Source organism: Harpia harpyja, chromosome Z, assembly GCF_026419915.1.
Source record: "Harpia harpyja isolate bHarHar1 chromosome Z, bHarHar1 primary haplotype, whole genome shotgun sequence".
NCBI classification, from domain to species: Eukaryota; Metazoa; Chordata; class Aves; order Accipitriformes; family Accipitridae; genus Harpia; species Harpia harpyja.
In genome coordinates this window covers 33,788,001-33,809,849 of record NC_068969.1, presented here as the reverse complement: position 1 = coordinate 33,809,849, position 21,849 = coordinate 33,788,001, and the positions used below count along the sequence as shown (strand labels likewise).

Sequence of the window (21,849 nt, the reverse complement as noted above, 5' to 3'; positions counted from 1 at the left end):
ATGAAACTAACATGCCAACAGGAGGTGAGGTTGCTCTTTGCTGACATTTCTATTACATGCTGTTGCAACATGCCATGCTCGGAAGAGGAAAGCAAGTTGTGTTGATGTAAAAGAAGCAGCTCAATTATAAGAAGAGACTGCAAAATGGGTCATGACACAATGTAGTGTCCTGAATGGCAACAAAACTAGTAAGAAATTTTAAGCACAAAAGATAAATGCAAGAAAATGGAAAGAAATAACAAGTAACATCACTGAAAATGGAAAAATGCAGAAAGGTGGACCAAAGGAAGAAAGTCAAAAGGAAAGTGGAAAAGCATGACACGTGGGAAGGCAAGAATCATTGTTAGAGGTCAAATCAGTAGTGCATCTAATCTCTTATCAAGTTTTTGGCTAGTCCAGCAAGTCTATGCAGCTTCTTTCTCTCTGTTGGTTCTGGGTTGTTTTGAAAAAGAGGAAGTGGACTGTAAATAAAACTTGTTATCATGCAGAACAAGTTGGACAAAGATTTCTTCTGCTTTTGTTATTGATTAATTGATTTAACTTTCTTTCTTTTTTTTTCAATAGGGCAATATTAGGAAGTTTTCTGCTCATTCCAAGTTGACATATTTCTTGGTATGTATAAATCGGTGCAGAGGTCTTGACAGGCAAATGGGTGTATTCTTGTATCTGAAAGGTAAAGAAATGCTGCATAATGTAAATTCACTTATATTCAAGGAAAAGCTAAAAAGTTAAATGTTGATCTTTCACAAACCAAAATTTGTGTTCTCTTTAATGGCCTTTCTTGTTTTCTAAAACCTGAACAAACTGGAGGCATATGTTAAAAGCTCCTGCTACCCTTAAGTAATTAACTTAGCAATTACTGTAATGGCTTAGTCAACTTCATTTATTTTGCAGAACAGCTACACACAGAAGAATGCTATTATCTATTATCTCTGAAAGGTACTCTGTCTCTTTGAATAATTGGTCAGCAACTAGCACCATGAATAGATCAGAGAGATACACAAAGCTGAGCACTGAAAAGAATCATCTTCCTCTCTCATGGGTCACAGAGTCCTTCACAGATCTTGACTTCAGAGAAAAATTATGAGTCTTTAATTACATCGATATGCTTAGAGTAGCATTGTTTTCTTGTTGAGGACACTCATGTGGCTAGGGTATACTTTTGTCCCATTTTCACATTTACCAGATGATTTCATTTAGGAATATGATTTTTCCTAAAGAGTGAAACTGGTATCCTAAGGCACATGGAGTTTACTGGGGTGGGGGAGTGAGGGGGACCACACATCTTATTTAAATATACTTCTCTCATTGGCTTTTATCCACCAAAGTTAAACTGGAATGACTTGTATGCAGACAAACTACCAGAGAGCAAGGTGATATCATCAAGCAGTCTGGGATAATAGAGCAGCCTGACCAAACCCATGAAAGCCACCACAGGCTTCAGGAAAGGATGTAAAGTAACAGAAGAGATAAAATGCAGTTTTAGGTATTTTATAAGTTTTGTTCATAGATATTGGAATAGAACCAAAGAAGAAAAGATATAAATGAAGGAAATGGGCCAGAGGAAAGAAGCAGGAATGAATACTGGTAAAGGCAGGGAGGTAAAACTGTCTAGCAGATGAGAAATTTGGCTGAGATCCAGCTTCACTGTATTAAGCAACAAGGGAAGAACCAGGAACTAGAGCTGACACTGACAGCAGGAACAGAGATATTAATGAAGCCAGCAACTCATTTCTAAGAAAAATTGAAAGATTTAAGAGAGACCATATCTATGTCTATCGCAATGTTAAAGGAGTTGGCAAGTGTTTAGTAAAGCTGAAGAAATCCACAGTTTCAAGAGAGTGGACATCTGAAAGACAGAACTCTGTGTTCATAAAAACAATAACCTGTCAGTATAATCAGAGGACAATACAATTTATGAAATATTGTTCATTCTGGTTAGCAAATGCTGAGTCTGAGGGACATGGCAGGAGTTTTTATACTAATGGAGCGGCATCAAAGTGGGGTAACTAGATCTTCTGGTTCCTGACACAGAGTTGTTAAGGGAGTCAGAAGCACATTGAAATAGCCATCAGACAATAATACAGCATTAATAGGTGGCTGCTTTTTAGGAAGGCCAAATGAAAGATAAAGGTGATGAGGTGGCACTGTACATTAGTGCTTTAGCAGGTTGTGAAGAATAAGAAATGATAGTGACGACAAAATGGGGCATGTATCAGAAGCATGTCAGGAAGGACTGTAAAGATCTTACTGTAGCAGTGAAAAAAGTCTTTTAAACAGCCTGTCATGGTTTAAGCCCAGCCAGCAACTAGGCACCACACAGCTGCTTTTTCACTCCCCCTCCCCGCCCTCAGAGGGATGGGGAGGAGAATCAGAGAAGAAAAGTAAAACTTCTGGGTTGAGATAAGAACAGTTTAATAACTAAAATAAAATAATAATAATATAAATATAATAACAATAATAATAATTGTAATGAAAAGGAATATAAGAAAAAGAGAGAAATTGGACCCAAAAAAAGTGATGCACAATGCAATTGCTCACCACCCGCTGACCGATGCCCAAGCAGCGATCCGCCCCTCCCAGCCAACTCCCCCCAGTTTATGTACTGAGGATGACGTTCTGTGGTATGGAATATCCCTTTGGCTAGTTCGGGTCAGCCGTCCTGGCTGTGTTCCCTCCCAGCTCCTTGTGCACCTGCATGCTGACAGAGCATGGGAAACTGAAAAATCCTTAACTTAGGGTAAGTGCTTCTTAGCAACAACTAAAATATCAGTGTTTTGTCCACATTATTCTCACACTAAATCCAAAACACACTGTACCAGCTACTAGGAAGAAAATTAACTTTATCCCAGCTGAAACCAGGACACAGGCACAGGTTCATTTTGTAGTGTGAGTAACTACACAAATAAATGTGGAAGACAATAGAGAAATTACCCAAGTGCTATATTAACAAATCCTCTCTTTTTAATAATGTTGGTTTTGATGCTCTAAAGTATAATGTTGTTTAAAGCATGAGTGCATTGATATGAAATGAAAACATAAAGATGAAAGCTGAACTCAGAAAATATAGCCTGATCAAATAAAAGGGTAGAAAACCTCACAGCCTGAAGTACTGATGTTACTACTGGCACTTGGTATGGCAAACCTGATGGCAGAGATATTAGCTCATCTCTCACTTTAGGAATGGTATCATGTGTTTCTGGACAACAGCAAAATAATAAATATATGTAAGGAAAGTAATTTAACTATTAACAGGTTGATTAGTCTGACCTCAACAGCAAACAGGACCTTAGAACAATTTTTGAAGAAAAATTGTTGAATAGAAATAGAGTAAGTCACGAGAAAGAAGGATAAAATGCAGTAGATACTTACCAAAGGGTGCCAGACTAATTTGCTATCAACAATATAATAAAAATAAATGTATAAGGCCAAGGAAATGTAGTGTATCAATTGCTCGGAGCTCAGGGAAGCAAGTGATATGGGAAATATATGAAATTAGACAGGATGGAGAAAATATGTGTTTTAGTAGAAACTTTGATAGCTGTCTAAGAACTAGATACAGAGGAAACTGCAATTTGCTGGGCTGAAAGATAAATGATTAGCCTAGAAAAAGGCCAGTGAACTGCCTCCAGTATAATTTCTGAGACTTTAATATTTCCACTTGTTTTACGTTATAAAGTAAATATGACTATTGAATTAATAAAAATTTCACATGGCACATTAAATATCACTGAAGGGAGGAGAATGGATATTTAGAATGTTTCAAGAAAGAAGGATGGAAAAAGTATGACAACTTTTAATACCGAATGCATAATCTAGATCCTTAAGGCCTAGTATGAAGAATTATTGATATAAACCTTGTACTTGTTAATTGCAAGTGATATTGAGGGAGAATGACTGCTAAATATTGTCTATCACAACAGACTATCGATCAGCACTGCAGCATGGCTGGGAAGAGTACAAATTTGATCCAAGGTCTGAAAAAAAAAGCATTGTTAGCTGGAAAACAAAAATACTAATGCCAGCCTAAGATCTTACCTGGAATAAAATCCTGGCTGGGTGCACTCGAGAAGTACGAATTCAAACAAGAACCACTGCAGAGATGAACAACTAACATTATCAGGTAACTGGAGGTTAGAGAAGACTTCTAACTTCTCACTTAGAGAAGAATTTGAAAAAGTTTACTCAAATAATAGCTGTGAGGATATGGTGTTATCTTATTAATGCTTTAAAGTGAAAGAAGAAAAATTGTTACTTGAAGCTAAGGAACAACACGAGGAGAAGGATAAGACCATACAGTGTTTGTGAATAAACATGGAGAATTAGGAGAGTGTTTTCTATATCAGAAAAATAACTACCTTGCAGTAATGAGATTTGAAACCCAGCTTTTTTAAAAATGAAACTAAACATACAAGAGATTACCTGATGTAAAGAAAAGGGAATACAAGGCAGTTTAATTCATTGCCTCAGGACATCCCTTTCAGCTCTGTGTACTTGACTACACAACATCTATCCTCACCTTTTGTAATTCCAAGGAATTCCAAAGCATGCAATGCAGGAGGAGTTTAGCTACACATCTCTTGGATTTCAGCTGTGGAGAGTGATGTTCAGTCCTTAATGTAATATAAAATACCTTTTGTATGAAGCTATAACACGTGTTCCACAGGCTTCCCTGATTTCCAGCTCGCTTCCAGGTGTAGATCATTGTATGTGTTTATGCAGCACTGGGCAGAGCTGAATCCCAACCCTGATGGGATTCCACAATGCAGAGAGGAATGAAGAAAATTAATAGAAAAAATACCAAGTTCCAAGCAGTTTTATTCTTTCTGATTTGTGGTCTGTGCATTTCAGAGCCTGAATCAGCTGAGGTACAAAGCTCATGGTAGAGCTCAATTTTAAGCTTTATCCAGCTTTCTTTGAAGTAATAAACCTCAAGGTTCAGACAAGTTTTCATGGGTAGGAAGAATGGTCCATCCTGAAACTTCTATCAGCTTTGAACTATTTATCGCTTGCAGACTGCACTGTACACATGCTGAAGGACTAGTAATAAGCAACATGTATGACTTGCAAATTACACTAAACTGCTGACTAAGCAAGTTTAACATCATGGATTAAGGAAAAAAAATTTTGATTTGGTTTAATTATTTCCACTAATTTAATCTTCCAAAAAGATAAGATAAATAAAGTTCAGAGATAATAAACTGCATTATAAAAGGAAAGGCAAACTGTATGTTTATTATACATAGGTGTCAAATTTGAAATTTACCCTCAGGAACCCATGTTCATCATCTCACAACAGTGATATGTCTTCATTTTGATATAACACATTCATTTGACCTTCATCCTGTGAGTTTCCTTAGAGTGAAACCAGCTATCTGTTATTCCTTATTTGACCTTGACAATCCGAGTGCCAGCTTTAATAGGTGCAGGTACCTTTAACTTCTGTGACTTTCCTGTGAACTTCTAAATGTTCAGGCTTTCTTAGTAACCTGCTCTAACTTGATAATTCGTATTTGCACAAACACTCAAATAACACAATTTGCCAGCTGTTGAGAGAAAGAATTCAAACTTTAAAGAGAGAGAGAGAGAACAATAATGCTGCGTTTCTTGATTTTGCAAGATTAATTCTAGCCAGCCTGAAGAAACATATAAATGAAAGAAGGAAAATCCCTGTTCGTTCTGCCTGTCTTTACTGCATAAATCCCCTGGTTTTTCTTATACAGGATGACCCTCAACGACTGAAGCTGGGACTGAAAAAACAGCTGCATTGTACTGCAGACTCAAATCCTGCTACAGCTATAAGCTCTAGGATTCAAACATGAACTAAACAGGATTACGCAGAAGGCCAGTATAATACTTAGTGCGAATTAAAGGTATGAGGGAAGACACATTTCTTTCAGGGTAAGCTCCTTTTTTTTTTTTCTCGTTTAAATTGTTCAATTATGATCTCAGATGTGCTGAGCCTTTTTAAATAATACACAGCAATACAGTTCTGTAATGCCAAGAACTATGTATGGCAGTCTTCTAAAAATCAATACAATAAACTAAATAAAACTAAAATAAACAATAAACTACAATAAACTAAAGGTATTTCAACCCAGTGCAGTTGCTTATTACTTTAGGATGCATGCTTTTTTTCTTTATCTTAAATCATGCTCTACTTTACTCACTAATCTTTGCAAGGTTGTGACTAAGTGTTATTAAACAGTGCAACTTTCATTTTTTTACTTTCCTTAGGAGTAATAATAATGCAACAGAACCAGAAAAGGAAAGGTTTGATCACCAGTAATAATAGTATTTAAAAAACAGTGCAGAGAATAAAAAATTAAGGATCATTAAGCACATTATTCTGTTTCCTTCAGCAATCTGAAGATACTGGCATTTTCTTACGTATTTCCTTACCTTGAATGTGAATAATTCTTTCATGCTCCAGACTTGAGTTGTCAGGGTGAGGTTCAGCCCAGCAGACAGAAATCAGCACCAGAAAAAGTAGACTCTTCATCTTTATAGTCAAAAGAATCTTCTTCACTGTAAGGGCATCACAAACAAAAAGGCTTGTGTATTTTTGGAAGCCTTTACAGTGTTGCACTGCACAACTTGTTACAGCAATGATCTTATGAGGGATCTATAACAGATTTAACCCACTCAGCTGAAAAAGTTACAACAGCTACTGATTTTTTAAGCATGAAGACTAGACCTTTTTAACATGAACTTTCATTAAATGAAACTGGCAATCCATATTTAACTCTGCCTATGCAGAATACAACATGAAAAAATAAAAGCACACACACAAATACCCATAAACCAAACTCCTTGCATATGTAAGCAATACCTGTGTTTCAAAAAAGGTTCTAGTGTACTTTTGCTTTTCTAGACCTACTCTACATCTGGTCTGTAAACACAGTTAAAAGAATCAAAGCTATCACAATATCTACATCCACTGCATGATGCAATCCACTGGTGATAGATTTTTGAGATTAAAACAATCTTCTCGGAGGTTTTGGCATTTCAATCAAGACTGCAAGTTAACTTAGAAGTCAGGGTGGTAAGTTTGCTTGAGCTAAGCAGTAAAGATGACAAAACATTTCTTAGGCTCACTAGAAAGATCTACTTTATTTCAGATCCACTTACCATTTTAAAAGATGTCTAAATACACAATGAAATGTTCGAAACCATGCACAAAGTAGGTTAGAGTTGTATATGCTACCACTGCAGTTGCCCTGATTGATTTTTCATTCATTTCTACCTAGAATGCTGACGCACTAACTTAGTGTGCCAGGTAGGGTCTCTGCAGTCAGCAGAGCTGAGCGCTGCAGGGAAAATCTCTGCCAGCCTCTGAGTAGCAATTAGGCAAATGAAGACCTGAAATAGAAAAGGAGGCATAAAATACAAGAGGTTTTATGTACAGGGTTTGGGCTGCTGTGTGTTTTATAGCTATAACTTTTATGACCCTGATTTCTTGAAATAAAAGATAGCTATTTCCCAGCTTTGCCTTTCAAGAGACTATATTTTTTTCCCCAGTCACCAAATAGTGGCAGCATTATTAATATGCTTTCTCGCTAATGCAGACAGAAATTTATTTTTTTCCCTTTTTCTTTATCAGAGCTAGAAACACATCAAAGTTGCAGGGTACTGTTGGTCAGAACCTGGGTCAAGGGCTTTGCAAACAGTCACTGTCCCCAAATAGACTTAGACACCTATGTGTTTCAAGCCTAGATCCAAATATTGTAATCTGAACCAACCTTTATTACAGACTAAAATGCAGAAATGCTATTGCCATTTTTTCATAACAGAACATGCATTTACTTGCCTGCTCTTCCATTTCTTCAAAGTGAGTTTGGGTGGGAGTTCAAAGCCAATTCAGCATCCCTTACTCCTTACTGTGAGTGTCTAGAGGTAGGAAAAGTGCTCGCCGCACACTATTTTCCAGGTGGTCCACGCTTGGTAACTCAAGACTCTCTGGCCACTCCCTCTTTCCTGGAAAGCTTGGCAGGCTGATGACCTCCATTCCGGAGAGCAAGGGCAGATGTGGCTCCGCCTAGAGCACATCAGCCTGAGCCTGGGCTGACCGGAGGGGTCACGCAAGTGCAGACGGGTCTTTCTCCTGCTTGATGGGACCACCGTCTTGAGAGAGCAGGGCACACCTGTGTAAAACCACACTGCTCTTTCTCTCACAAATCCCAGACCAGGCATCTGGTGTATTTCCTCTAAGAGTGAAAAATGCTTCAGGTTTGGGGTTTGGGTTTTTTTGGCTGTTGAATAACAACTGACAAATCTTTTTTTTTTATTGGTGGGGGATAGTGTTATTGATTTAGTAATACTCTGGTTAACAAGGAAGCTTTGATTCTGAAGGCAAGTTTATGGGGGTATTCCCACCTTAATCTAATCTGCAGATCAAAATGCAAAACCTCCTGGACACAGTCAGTGGGGGTAAAGCCCACAGGGGTTCTACAGACCTGCTCTGGGAGTGACTCATCTGCTCATTAACATTTTGCCTCTTCCTCTTGTCACAAACCTGCCCTTTTCCATGGCACTAGGGAAAAGAAACAGCCATATAATGAGATGACAGGTAGTATTACCTTTTTTGGGACAGCATCCCCTTCTCCCTCAAACTCTATGTGCACAAGGACTGGGGCTCTACTGTGGAATAAGAAAGATTTACTTTCTGGTTATATGGCTGGAGAACCCCACACATGCCCCTCTTCTTTGTCAAGGTCTCCCTAATATGATGGGGGAAAGTCCTCCACGTAGCATCATCAGGTGATGATTGTCAGAACAACTAGTTTCAGGATAAACCTGGTGCACTGAGTGGGCAGGATATACCTTTTAGAGATATTTGCCTCTACCGTCAGGCAAATATCATGTTACTCTGTAGAATTTATGTGATAGCATCGCACAAGCAGGATGAGAGGCAGGTCAGCTCTTCCTTTTCCTCAATTTCCTGGATGCAACTGAACAATTTCATATGTCACATGCCACAGATGTGGTACAAAATCAACCTTACGGTTACAGATGGACATGTTTTTTGGAGGGATATACCCAAGATGGTGGTACTTTAGCTTTGTTAATAGGCAAATTTTACGGTCGTTGGGTTTCTTGTTTTCCCTAATTACTATGAACAGAAAGGGCATACTAAAGTGTTCGTTGTCTGTGCAGGAGCACACACACAAATAGCATATGTGTGCACATCTGTGCTCTTTGACTCTGGTAATGTTCATCTGCACTGCTAAGGTGTGTTTGTCAGACTGCACAAAACTAGCGAGAACTTAAAAACTATCTCCCAGGGGAGCAAATGCCTGGTCAATGGTTTAGAAACTGTATCTATCACAAATCTTTGCTTAAGTCACCAGATGCTTCATACTTGAGGTCAATCAAGTGAGAGTAAAGTTTTAGCTGGGCAGAAGCGTCCCATTGGGGGCCATTTCAACACTCCATTTAAGTCTGAGCAGTTTTAAGGCTTCTCCCTTTTATTGCCATGTACAGCAGCAGCTGAGAAAATGTGGGTATCTGAAGTCAGGAATATCCCGACCTTGTACCACTCTTCTCCTGGGATTGCCCATGATGGGAGCTGTGGCATCGAGCCAGAGCTGTGCAAAGCAACGTTACCAGGCCAAGAATCTGACCCCTGGTGTTTTGTAGGTTATCCAAAAAGCAATTAGGCAGAGGAATTCACATCCTCAGCTCTAGCCAAAGCAATAGAAGTCAGACTCCATTTCTGCAGCAGCCTAGGAAGACCTCAGGGGAGAAATGATAGGTGTGGATGTTTTCATATTAAAATTAATAAAATCTTGGCTGGGAGTAAGTGAATTTTCGGTAAGAAATGGTAATGATCAGTCATACTCAAGAAATTTGCACTGGTTTCAATTACTGCAGTTTATGAATCTGCTATCTCCCTGGACAGGGATACAAAGAATCTGAAAAGTGGTTTTTAAAGGGAGACCTCAAGGCTCAGGGAAGTGGTCAAGGTGATTGTACATTCAGTTTTTAAATTCTCAAGAACTGTTCATTATTAGACACAATTTGAAATTCTGATATTAATCACTATTTTGTCATACCTACCCAGGCATAGTTCATCTACTACTGGCAAATCTAAAAGGCTCTAAAGCACCAATGTTTGTATTTTAATATAATATTCTGAAAATTAACAAAATGCCTTCAAGTAATTCAACTGCATAAGTAACAAGCAATTCTATGAGGAACAGAGTACTGAAAAATAATGTTACATACCAATCTCTGTTTTTAATAAAATAACATATTTCTTATATACTACTGCAACTACTTTCTATCTACAGAACATGAGAGCATCCACTGTGTGAGGACAAAGGTCCACCTAGCTCAATATTCTCTCTGGCAGTAGTTAAAAGCCTGGGGAATGCCTTTGTTCACTGGAGTTAATTTTTGTCTTATATTAAGCCATGGTGATGTCCTATGTCAAATGCTTGTTTCCCTGAGAAGAAAGACTTATGGAAGCCTGAACTCACAATGGTTCAAGAGCATACGGTAATACAACCACCACCTCCTACAGTCCAGCTGCTGACACTGTCATCCTAGTAAGATAAGTGCTTAAACTAGATTTTAACTAACACATGCAAAAATCTGTCTGCTTTTGTGGAAAAACCTCTGCTGCTTTTGGATCTTGCAGGACTGTGATTCGCTGACAGCTACCCAGGTATCCACAGGACCCTCAGAGAAGAGGGTATTGAAACAACATACTATACCATCTTCTCATGTGTGTAACTTCATGGTGCAAAAAAGGTTTAGGAGGAAAGAAGGCCAAAAGCAGACACCTAAGAAGGAGATGAGGTACCAGTGCACAGGGACAGAGAGAAAACCAAACTCCTAGGGCAGACACAGGGGACTTTTTCATAAAAGGTTCTGTCTTTCTGTGGAGTTCCCTATATTTAATACAGTGAGACCCAGCAAGTAAAGGCAGTAATTAATATCTAAAACAGGTAACAGAATCAGTAAAATCAGTTTCAATAATTTAGGATTGAAATACCCCCCAAATCTGTGGACTATTCACATCCATGCACAAACCTACTGTGTAACCTAAGCCTTTACAGGCCCCTTCTCTGTGGAGCTCTGTTCCATCTGGGAATTGGTGCTAAGCACTAGAGAAGTACCTATTAATGAAACAAAACTTATGTATTTTCAGAAAGAGGGTGTCAGCTGCAGTAATTGAGAGTGTCTCATCCTTACATGCTGCTGGTAGATAATAGAATAGGATGAAGATCAGTCTAGGCAGTACTCACACACTCAGTGTTTTTGTATGTAAAATGTTTACATTTCACTTAGGAGCCCAAGCTATTGTTACAGTCAGTTTATACCTAACCAATGTGGTCAGTGGAAGGTGGTTGTGTGATTAGTTGACCTAGGATGCCTTTCGTCTATTCACTTTTGTCTTTGAATAACTTCCTCCATCTGCAGTGTTACCTCTCCGGAGAAGTGGGAATTGTGGGCTTCAATCTTGCACACCGACATGGAGGAAACCTTGTGTGGCCTCTTTGGCTGAGTGGTCTAAGATGGGGCTGTTTTGCAAACAAGGCACAGATGCAAATTAGTTTAGTCAAGGACTCATCAGTCAGGATCAGAGTGACAGAAATGGACAAAGGTGCCTGAAGTGCAGATCCGACTCAGGGGCTCCTTACAAGCGGGGATTCAGTCCCTCTCGTAATTAGCATTTCTTTTGGCCAGCTCTAGACAGCTTTCCACTCAGCATGGTAAGCAACACTTTAAGAAACAAATACTCATCTCTGCTGACTGCAGAAGGAGGGTGAGTGTTCTGACTTATCCTGGTAGCACTGACATACTCGGTTTAGATATCCTGATGCTGAAAGTGGGCATCTAAAGTAGACAACAGCAAAGTCAACCTTGCTCTTGAAGGGCACCTAGCTTCTTATAGGTATTTACAGTCTCCTTCAAGATCTTCCGTTCTCCAAGGGCAACAGTAAAATACTCAGTTCCAGCTACAGACTTAAGAACTCAGTTATTAAAATCAAATGAAAAATCACTTCTTGCCCTGAAATGCCCTTACACCGTCTAGTCTTGATTCTACTTTTCACTTATTTTGCTGAGAAGACAGGTTCTTCTCAGTGAACAAGCCCCCCAGGCTGATGGAATTAAGGCAAGACAGATTCAGCAGACTGGTCCCCAAGCTAAATTGTTCCCACAAAGGAAATTTTGCCAATGCCATAGCAAAAAGAAAGAACAACCGATGGCACAAGAACTATAATGTTTACATGCTCTATTAGAATGACTTAGAGCAAGCTTTCCAAGACCTCCTCCCATGCCACTTCATTAGTTAAGGCAATTTGGAAATTTGTGAGACTGTGTGAGTCTTGGGGCCATCTAAAGTGCCAGACGGTCAATGTCTGGAGAACAGGTTGTCATAGTAGTTCCCTAACCATAGGCAGAACTGTTCAGTGGAAAAGCAGCATGGCCATTCAAAGACATCTGGAATCCCCTGGAGTCTATTAATTCCCTGGGAAGAATGCTGATAAATTGCTTGCGGGGAGAAAGAAAATATCTTTACGGTCTTTGAAGTATCTGCCTTGTGTTAGATATGAAATTTATTCCAGATACACAGGGTAAAAATGGTAACAATACTTTTGACATTATTCATAGAGTATAGCCAAGGTCATGTGGTCTGGCTTTATGACTAGAAGTTAGAAAATTTGGTACTCTAGGTTTAATGCGAACAGGGATAAGGCAAATGTGCTGCAGTTAAGGTCTATCATTGATGGAATACTGGTCACTCAGTGTTTTGTGTAGTTTTCTTTCTTGTTCTTTATTATGGACTATATAGATATACCTTTAGTTCAGGAATCTGGATGATTTTGCTTGAAGTATGGCAATGGGATGTTCTTTGATAACACATAGTGTGATGCCATAGTAAGGTAACTCCACTTTTTTTTTTATAAAGCAGATCCACTTGTTTGTAGTCCCTTCCTTTAGAGAAAATACTGCAATCTCCCCATATCAGTGGTCTTCAAAGAATTTCTGCAATCCAGCTCGAGAGCTGGCTCTCCAGCCAGATTGTGCTTGTATTCTGACATCTTCTTCATCAAAAAGCCTCTTTTAGCCTTGAGCATGCAAGCCTGGAGGTCACTGGAAGTCAGTAAGAAAACTTGATCTCTCTCCCTCAGTTTTCTTGCCCCTTGGTCATATTTACAAAGCTAGCTTCTCATCAGGCCCTCACTGCTTCCCAGGTCCCCTCCTGTTACCTACACTTCTTCAAGGTGCTTTCTTGGTTGCAGCTATATTTCCCAGTTGCCTGCACAACTTCTACAAGGCCATTTACTTTGGGAAGTTCTGCCAGAGTTTTTGCAGCTTCTCTAACCTTCACCCTGTTGATGCTTACAGTTCTGCCAGTTCTTTTTTGGATGCCTGGATTTTTACAGAGGTATAAATGACTTAAGTTTCTAGTGCTCTGTTCCCCTACCAAAGGTGAATGAAAGCTATATGCCTATCTTCTTTGGATCATTAAAAAGATCTCACATATGATATCTTATTAGACAGGTTCTTACAAACTGTTCTTTTGACCTGTTTATAACAGTAAATAATAATGTGATTATATTATTAAGTATTATTAAAATTGCTGTATTTGGGAATTTGAACTGCCTTTCTGTATCTAAACTTGCAGTGCTAGATTTCGTGCTTTAAAGTGAACGTTTAGTTCAATCCATGGACAATTTCTAAGCAGTGGCACAGAATTGTGGAGGTTTTTGTGTACAGTGATAAGGCAAAGAATTTTACTCAAAGCCCATTCAAGTGAGTGGACATTCTGACATTTATTTAATTAGCATTAGATTGGGACATTTGAGTAGGGAGACTCTAGGACTATTAGTTCCTATTGGTAATGCTCAGGTTACTGAGCATCACAGCAGCACTACTAACTGTTGCCTGGCCACTAAGGTCTGCCAAGTGCAGGACCCAGGATGACAAGAAACAGGTTTTCTAAATACTAGCCTCATTTCACAGTTTTCTGTGGTGAATGGTTGCTCATCCATCCTACAACCCATGCCATGTCTCCCCCAAGAGTCCTCCTCTGCTCTCAGCCACCTAAAATCTGCTGTTTTGAAGCAGACCTAGAAGATGCATTTACACGACTTAAGTCTTCTCCAGTTTCCACCAACTACAAGTGTACACTTGGTGAAAAAACTGTTATCACACATTAAAAACAAAATAAGCCCCAAACACCCCCCCCCTATAAAGACAAAGAAAAGAAGGAAGGTTATTTTCTGGAAATACGGCAAAAAGGAATGAATTCAAGAGAAGCCACAAAAATTACATGCTGATACTGCATGTAGAAATTCTGTGTTATTGTAGACAGCAGCTTCCTAAACTCATTCAAACATTTTGATAAGTCACTCAAGCCAAATGATCTAATCACAACTTAAAACTTAGTCTTATACTTTTTGCTTGGGAAGTACTGTGAAAGTTATTGGAATGGTAAAGTTAGGAAACTTGTCCATGTAATTATAATACCTTGAGATATGCAAATAGGCCAGATACTATCTCTTTTATCTAAGGGAAGTGCAATATCTCTATTCTAACCGTCCCACATTTAATTCAATGGAATTTTCCTTCCTTTTCCCCAGCTAAGCTGACTGTACCAGCAACATAAAAATAAAAATTAAAAACATTAGCAGTGCTTTCACATCCTTGAAGGATCCCACTATGTGAGACAACAGATGTGCTGCCAGACTTACTGAGTAGGAGCTCGGTGCCAGCCTGCTGTAAGGAATTACTAGCAGTATACCATTTTTGGCATGGATCCTGCTGCAAAGCATAAGACGGGACTCCTTGTCCAGCCAACCATGACTGTTTACTCCTGTCCTCCCTCTTTTTTGTGGTCTGAGAATTGCATTGTCTGCACTCTCAATGTCATTGAGAATGACTTTAACAAGCTACTCAGTTTCCTAAAGAAATAATAACAGTGATATACTGCTCTGCATATTTTTTAAATTGCTGTTACACATTTCCAGTGCAAGTTCCCATTGAATCATTGCTTCTAAGAAGGTAAACACTTTAATTTTACAACAGCACTGTTTTCATCAAACATCTACTCCTTACTGCAATGATACATAAGTTTTCTTTGGATATTTGGTCATGGAGAATTAGCTGTGGGTGCGGCCCGATCAAAGCCATATGGGGATCACTTGTAAAAGCACAATTCTTTCAACAATTTTTTAATTGAATTAATCAGCAATCAGTGGCAAAACATACTTTCTATGGAGATCAGTTATTCTAAAGAGAAGGAAGGTCTAGAGTTTAGGGCATGAGTTCAGACTTTGGGGGACATGAGTTCAACTCTGCCCTCTCTAGCCTTAATGTGGGACCTTGGAGGGTGTGGAAGTGGTGGGGAGGATTAGTTTTTGTTATCTTAACTCACTATCTGTGACAGTATAACAGTATTTCTATTGCTCAGAGGGTATTGTGGAAGTCAATACATTTACTGCTAGAAGGAGCTCTCACACTGCTGCAATGAGACATATCAGTATCTAGAACAGAAGGGGACTTCTTCATAAGGGGACCACTTCCAAACACTACACACTTTCATGTGCCAAAGCACAATGTGATAGTTGACCACATGTATACATGCAGACAAACAGGCAGATGTCTACTTGTACCAAGTTTCCCCCCTGCTTTTCTTAAATATCTTTTCATTGCAATATCTTAAGCCTGAAAGCACTGGAAAAACACATGAGTCATGATTGTTTAGTTAACTTCTTGTTAGTTAAATTCTATTGAAAACAAATAATAGACATTTTTAAGATCATAGATGTTTGTAAGCAAACTTATCTAGATAGAGGCAACACTTTCAAACTTTATTGCTAAACAGTGTCACCTCAGTATTATGCATACACTTTTTTGGTTGTTTTGGTTTACAAAACAATCAACAATAGTGAGAATACCACAAATTCAAACTATGGTCTGAAAGCTACTTTTTATTTTGAGTCAAAGAAGTACATGACTCAATTTTTTATTAAAAAAATAGTCTTTGCTGGTTTACAGCAATAACAGAGACTTGCACAGACATCCTTGGTCAGTCAGATGTGAGAAAGATGCAAAAAATTAGTCTTTATTCAAAGGTCCAGACTCCGTATATCTACCAGTTGCAGATATTGGCAAATAGTGATTGCAGTTCTGCACTTTGAACTAAGTAAGTTAACAGCAACACTAGAAAGAAATAGGAAAAGAATTTATTAGATTCAAGAGGAAAAGATAATAATTTGAAAACTAAAGTTGAAAACTGATAGTCCTGAAGAAATATATCTGGGAAGGTGGAATAGTTCTTCGTGACGAATGAACAGTAAATGTTGTGCCAGTGAAGGATAAAAGCTTTGCTACAGGTAGATCACACCGGACTAGTTCTGTGTCTAGGTAAGAGTGTGATTCCATTACACTACTTGGTTTCCAGGAAAGCATCAAAACATTGGCTATGACTCAACATGGGAAATTATTATTTAGGAAACAGAAGGAAGAGACTAATACAAGGAGGCAAAGAATTTGGAAAAAGGTAGATGATATTATAGTTGTGCTAAAACCCCAAATTTTGCTGCAGGGTGTTACCATATGAGTTCAAGGACCAATCTCAGGACCAGATTTGTTATCTGTATTATTATATTATGTATTTTTATGTATTTTTATATATTATTATTATATGTATTTTAATTAATTAGCTGGCACAGAAAGTAGCTACATACCAATTTAATCTATGGATGAAAAAACGTCAAAGGCATTGTATGTACAGAGCAGAATCAGCATGTGGCACCAGATTAAGTGGGTGGTTAGCCAGACGGCCTCCATCACTGCTGCAATAGAAGCTGGAAGTTCTGGCAACGGAGCTGCCAGGGAGCACCGCAGAGGTGGACAGACCACTTTGTATCACCATCACTTGGCAATCTCTATTCCAACTCCATACCACTGGCAACACCTTCAGACATACTGCCTGCATCTCTGGTCCTATGGGATTAGGAGGTAGAGTGACTTAAAATGGGACACATGCAGGGAAAGGTTTATTAGGGCAATCAGAGGAAAGGAAAATCTGTTTTATAAAAGGAGACCAAAAGAGCTTGTTTTGGTTAGTGTGGCAAAACACAGCTGAGCAAGGATATAATTGCTCTCTATAAATATATCACAGAGTAAATGCCAGAGAAGAAAAATAACATTTCAGCTAAAATTTAGGAACAGAACAAGTAGGGCCATAAGTAAATTTAAACTGGGAATTAAATTATTTTAAGTTGTAGAAAAACATCACAGTCTTCCTAAAGACATTTTAGCAGGGAGGAAAGAAACACAGCTAGTTTTAAATCAGAACTTGCTTGCTCTGTGAAAAAATGCCTGGGATGAAGGGGAACGTGGATAGAAGAGGACCAGGTTATGGCACAGAGCATCCCTTTTGTTTGTTCTTGTATACCTAATTTTTGGCAAAGGCCTCAATTTAGGTACGTTAATCAATTCTTATTTCAAGCAGAAATTTTTTCTTTTCTTTTATGACAGGTCCAAACTCTCCGGGCTACTGCTATTAATGATACAATCCAATACACTCAGATGGAGCTTCCTATTGCTCCACATACAGCTCCAAACATGCTCTCAGTAATACTCAGCACTGGCAGCAAAGCACCTTTGTCATCATTGGGACTTCTTATAAGAGATATCTCAAAGCAGCTTTTAATATTCTGACTCGGTATCTGACTTCTCTAATTTCCTAAGTAGACTCTGTGCTTTATGTAACAATGTTGTTGTCCCTGATACAGCTCATTAAATATCTGCAAATGAAATGGAGGCACATGTGGCTGGCTTAATGGCCTGATTTCTGCAATGCTTAGTCATATGGAAGGTTTGGCTTTGCCTGCCGCAGCGGTTATGTACAAAACGTGAAGACAGCTTTTATGTTCCAGAGGTGTGGTAGGGCAATGCAACCTTACCGCAATGACTTTTAGTTGTGATGCTTTTGAGATTTAGGATGACGTAAAAATAAAGGAAAATGGCAGTTCCATTTCCACTCTGGACCACTAAGAATGACGACTCAGGGTATTAAGTTGAGAAAATAAAAAGAATTTCAACACACACTTGTAAATCAAAGATGTAACATGAAAAAGAATACAGGAGCTCCCCCAAACACACTATCCTGGTTTAACATCCTCATAAGGAAATAGTATAATGGTTTCATAAATTTCAGAAAATGTAAAATATAGAATTAAGATTAGCTGAATAATTTGCAACTGTTTGATAAAATCATAATGCAGAACATATCATGGTAAATAAAACTCTCTAAGGTTGTGTAAGCAAAACAGCTTGCAGAGTATACAGTTTAGTGCACTTAGTACAAGAACAAAAGTACATCATATTTTAGATTCATATATATTCAGATTTAGGAAGATGTGACTGAAGAATCTATATCCAGGAAACACCTACATTCTGCATTACAAAATTAAGTAACATATAAGCATATATTAAGAAAAAGAATATGTGGAAAGCCACAGACATCACAGAGTTGAGTTTGGTTCACACAAAGATAGAGATTGTGAGAACAAAATCCTAGGGATGGGTTTTAATTTGTTGAGATACGACACAAAGCAGCAGACATTTTAAAAAAAATCAATGTCATTGTTAACTGAACTGTTTTGACATTTATTTTGGATGCCAGAAATATCTGCTGGCATTTGGTCAGTCCTTCAGGTAAAGTAAACCTGTGCAGATTTCAGAAAAAAAGACATAGACTCAACAACAGGTTTTCTTGACAATCTCTGAATTGGAAAACTCAGTTAACAAGGCCACATCCTTGCTTAGTTAATAATAAGGATACCTGCAACACTGGTAGGCTGAAAATGAATGGGCCTTCAAAGATACATAAGTACAATATCCTGTTTAAATAAAAGGCAAACAGATAGGATTCACATACTTTTTGCAAGTGCCACTCAACCAAGTTAATTACAGGGATCAGCACTTTTACAGTCATCCAGAATAAATACAAGGCTTTTGTTTGTGCTTTCATGTCCTCAGGATTATGCAGGCTGTTTCAATTTAGACATAATTCCCAGTTCTCGACTAGCACTTGTCAAGCATTTGAACACCCTCCAACCAGGGTTATCCAATACACATCCTCACATCTGAAGTGAAGCTGTGCTGCTTAGGCAGGGTTTGTCACACTGTGAAGAACGGTGGGAATCCTAGGAACAGTCATATGCTACAGATAGGGATCTTTTACAAAGATGTTGAAAACACAAGCCAGAGAAGGTCTGCACTATTCCTGCCCTTTTTTTTTTTTAATATATATTCTTTCCCTAAGCAATTACTGCCTGTGGTCATTGGACACTGGGCAAGGTTGACTTTTGCCTTGACACAGTATAGCCCTTCTCGTGCTCTTTTTTTCGGTTACTAAAGCTTCACTGATACTTTCACAGCAAGTACCTGTCCCAGAGACTAGAGTGACAAACTGCTTGTAAGGACAACAGGAAAATTTCCATAGTAACCTCCACTCAATGCAAATAGGGGTGTTGAAACTGTGGCCTGGGGTGAAGAACTGAAAAGCAATGGTAACAATGCATTATTCCTCTCCAAAATTGTCTGAGTGGAGACTCCCTGCCCCAAAGCGCTGCTAGTGGAAAAAGGATTGGTTTTCCCTTTGGTATGCTAATGGCAGGGGTTGTTGCCCCTAGCCTCCATTGCCCCACAGGGAAGAGGAGAAAACAGGAGGATCTACTAAGGATTGCCCTGGTAAGTTGGTATTTCTGCTCATTTCTTCTCAGATGCTCCACAGTCTGTACCATGGAATAATCATCATTTTTCTCCACACCACATGCAACATGTAACATCACCTACCTTAAGTATTTGTCAGACCATGACAGATCTGTGTCAAGCGTCAGCAAGGTTTACCATTTCCTTATTGCTTTTAGAAGTTAGGGTTGTGATTTTCAACTAGGACCATACATTATCAAATAAACTGAGATACTGGCTTCTACTTAAGCCAGCTTTCCTCTCAGTGACTTGTAGAAATTTCCCAAGCTACATAAACTACAGAGCACACAGGGTATGGGACACTGTTCTAGGATCTCTCACTTACCCAGTAGTTTCAATCTTGAAGGATCAGCACAGTTTCATTTCTTTCTCAGAGGCCAAATGCACAGATTCAGTTATATCCAAATGTCAGGGTTCGCAGCCATTCTCTAGGCTGTTTTGCCAGGGCAGCGGTTTTAAAGGGTCAAATAGCAGGGGTTAAAAAAAAGCCCCAAACACCCAAACCTATCCTCGTGAAGGCCTCCATAAACTAACCCTAGCAGAGCTCCACCTCCCAGCCTGAGGGCTGCCAAAGAAGAGACTGGGAGATGTGCTAATCCCTAATTAAGTTTAATCTACACTAGAGAAGGTTTGTTGATTTAGCCAGATAGGTAGAGCAATGCTGACAGGTCAGTCCTAATGTAGGCATAGCTGTTAAGAGGAAAAAAAGCCTCCAACAGCATAATTGATAGCAGTTGGTCTGCAAAGTGAACTCTATCATAGAAAGCACAGGTTTCTTACACTTGTGCAACTGCATCAATGGTACATGACACAGTGGATGAGTGACCTGTGGAGCAACTACAGTCCCCAAGTCCTGCTCGCCTGTGCCCCTGGCTGCCTTGCAGAAAACCTACGGTTTGCATGCTTGAACCAGCCCAGCAACTTGCTCCTATTTTGGCCATGATGGGGTGGGTATCTGCTGCTGCAGTAGCTGCTGCTACTGTGAACTAGAGGGCAGATGCTCTGCCCAAGCCATAATGGGAGAAAAAGTGAAACCCATTTAGGTCCCCCATTGCACATACACAATGCTACATATAGAGAGAGAGATATATATACACACATATTTACATATCTGTGGATGACCATTCAAACTTTGGCTGTTGAACATACTCTGATTAAGCAAGATATGCTTTTGGCTGACATGATTGTACCAATAAAAGCTGGTAAGACAAACCAGCATGCAGGAATTTTGTCATTCTCTTTCCAGAGTCGTCTACTTGAGACAAGGAGAGAAATTACCAAACACAAAATCTGCGATAAAATAACTTGTCTCTCTTTTTTACTCTTGAAGCATCACGACACGTAATTATCTGCTCTGAAAAAAAGAATGACTACTTACACAGTTATTATGGATCCCAGGCAGAAAGTGAATACTCATTCACATATTAACTTGCTGTTCTCTAGGACTGGAAACTCACAGGATGGACTTGAGCAGGTCCCACATGCAACCTCCACACTCACCCCTGCTTCATACTTGTGTAATGGTTAATCTGTTTCTGAAATGGGTTATTCATGTACAACAGCTATTTTAACATTCTCACAGGGACTGCACATCCAAGGGGAGAAGAGTTTTTCATTTTAGGGGCCATAGCTAGTATTATAGCAAAAAGTAGTAAAGAAAATGTCACTGAAATTAGCAGAAGATTAAAAGACATGGTTTAATTGGCTGACACATGATAATAATCTTATAAAATACCTTTGTCTTTTGGTCAATTTGAGGAATGGATACTATTTAAAAAGTACTTTCATGAGCCTCAAAATGAAATAATCTGAAAAGCACAAATATAATAAATGAGCTTTTTAATAGTCTAGTCTCACTGGAAATGCTGTAGACAGTAGAAATTTATTTCTAAAAAATTAGGTCATTGCTCTAATTAAATCAGACATAGACATAAAAGCATGCATATAAAGCCTGTGTTTAATGAAGAACAATTTCACACCTCCAACATGCCACTAAAGGGTTACACTACATAGAATTAATGCCTTTGAACCCTGCTGTTTTCATCTGAAATTTACATGACACATCTTTTGAGGTATAGTCATGGATCTGTTTTACATAAATGT

General features: G+C 38.8%; 1 protein-coding gene across 2 annotated transcripts in view; it reads right to left on the bottom strand.

Annotated features, from left to right (window-relative positions):
- Window positions 1–21,849, bottom strand: part of HAPLN1 (hyaluronan and proteoglycan link protein 1) — a 68,059-nt gene that overhangs the window by 28,404 nt on the left and 17,806 nt on the right. For both annotated transcript variants that reach the window (XM_052778889.1, XM_052778890.1), the window contains exon 3: window positions 6,403–6,528. In XM_052778889.1, coding sequence (XP_052634849.1) covers window positions 6,403–6,502 — 100 coding nt within the window. In that variant the 5' untranslated portion in view covers window positions 6,503–6,528. The remainder of the gene's footprint in view (window positions 1–6,402; window positions 6,529–21,849) is intronic.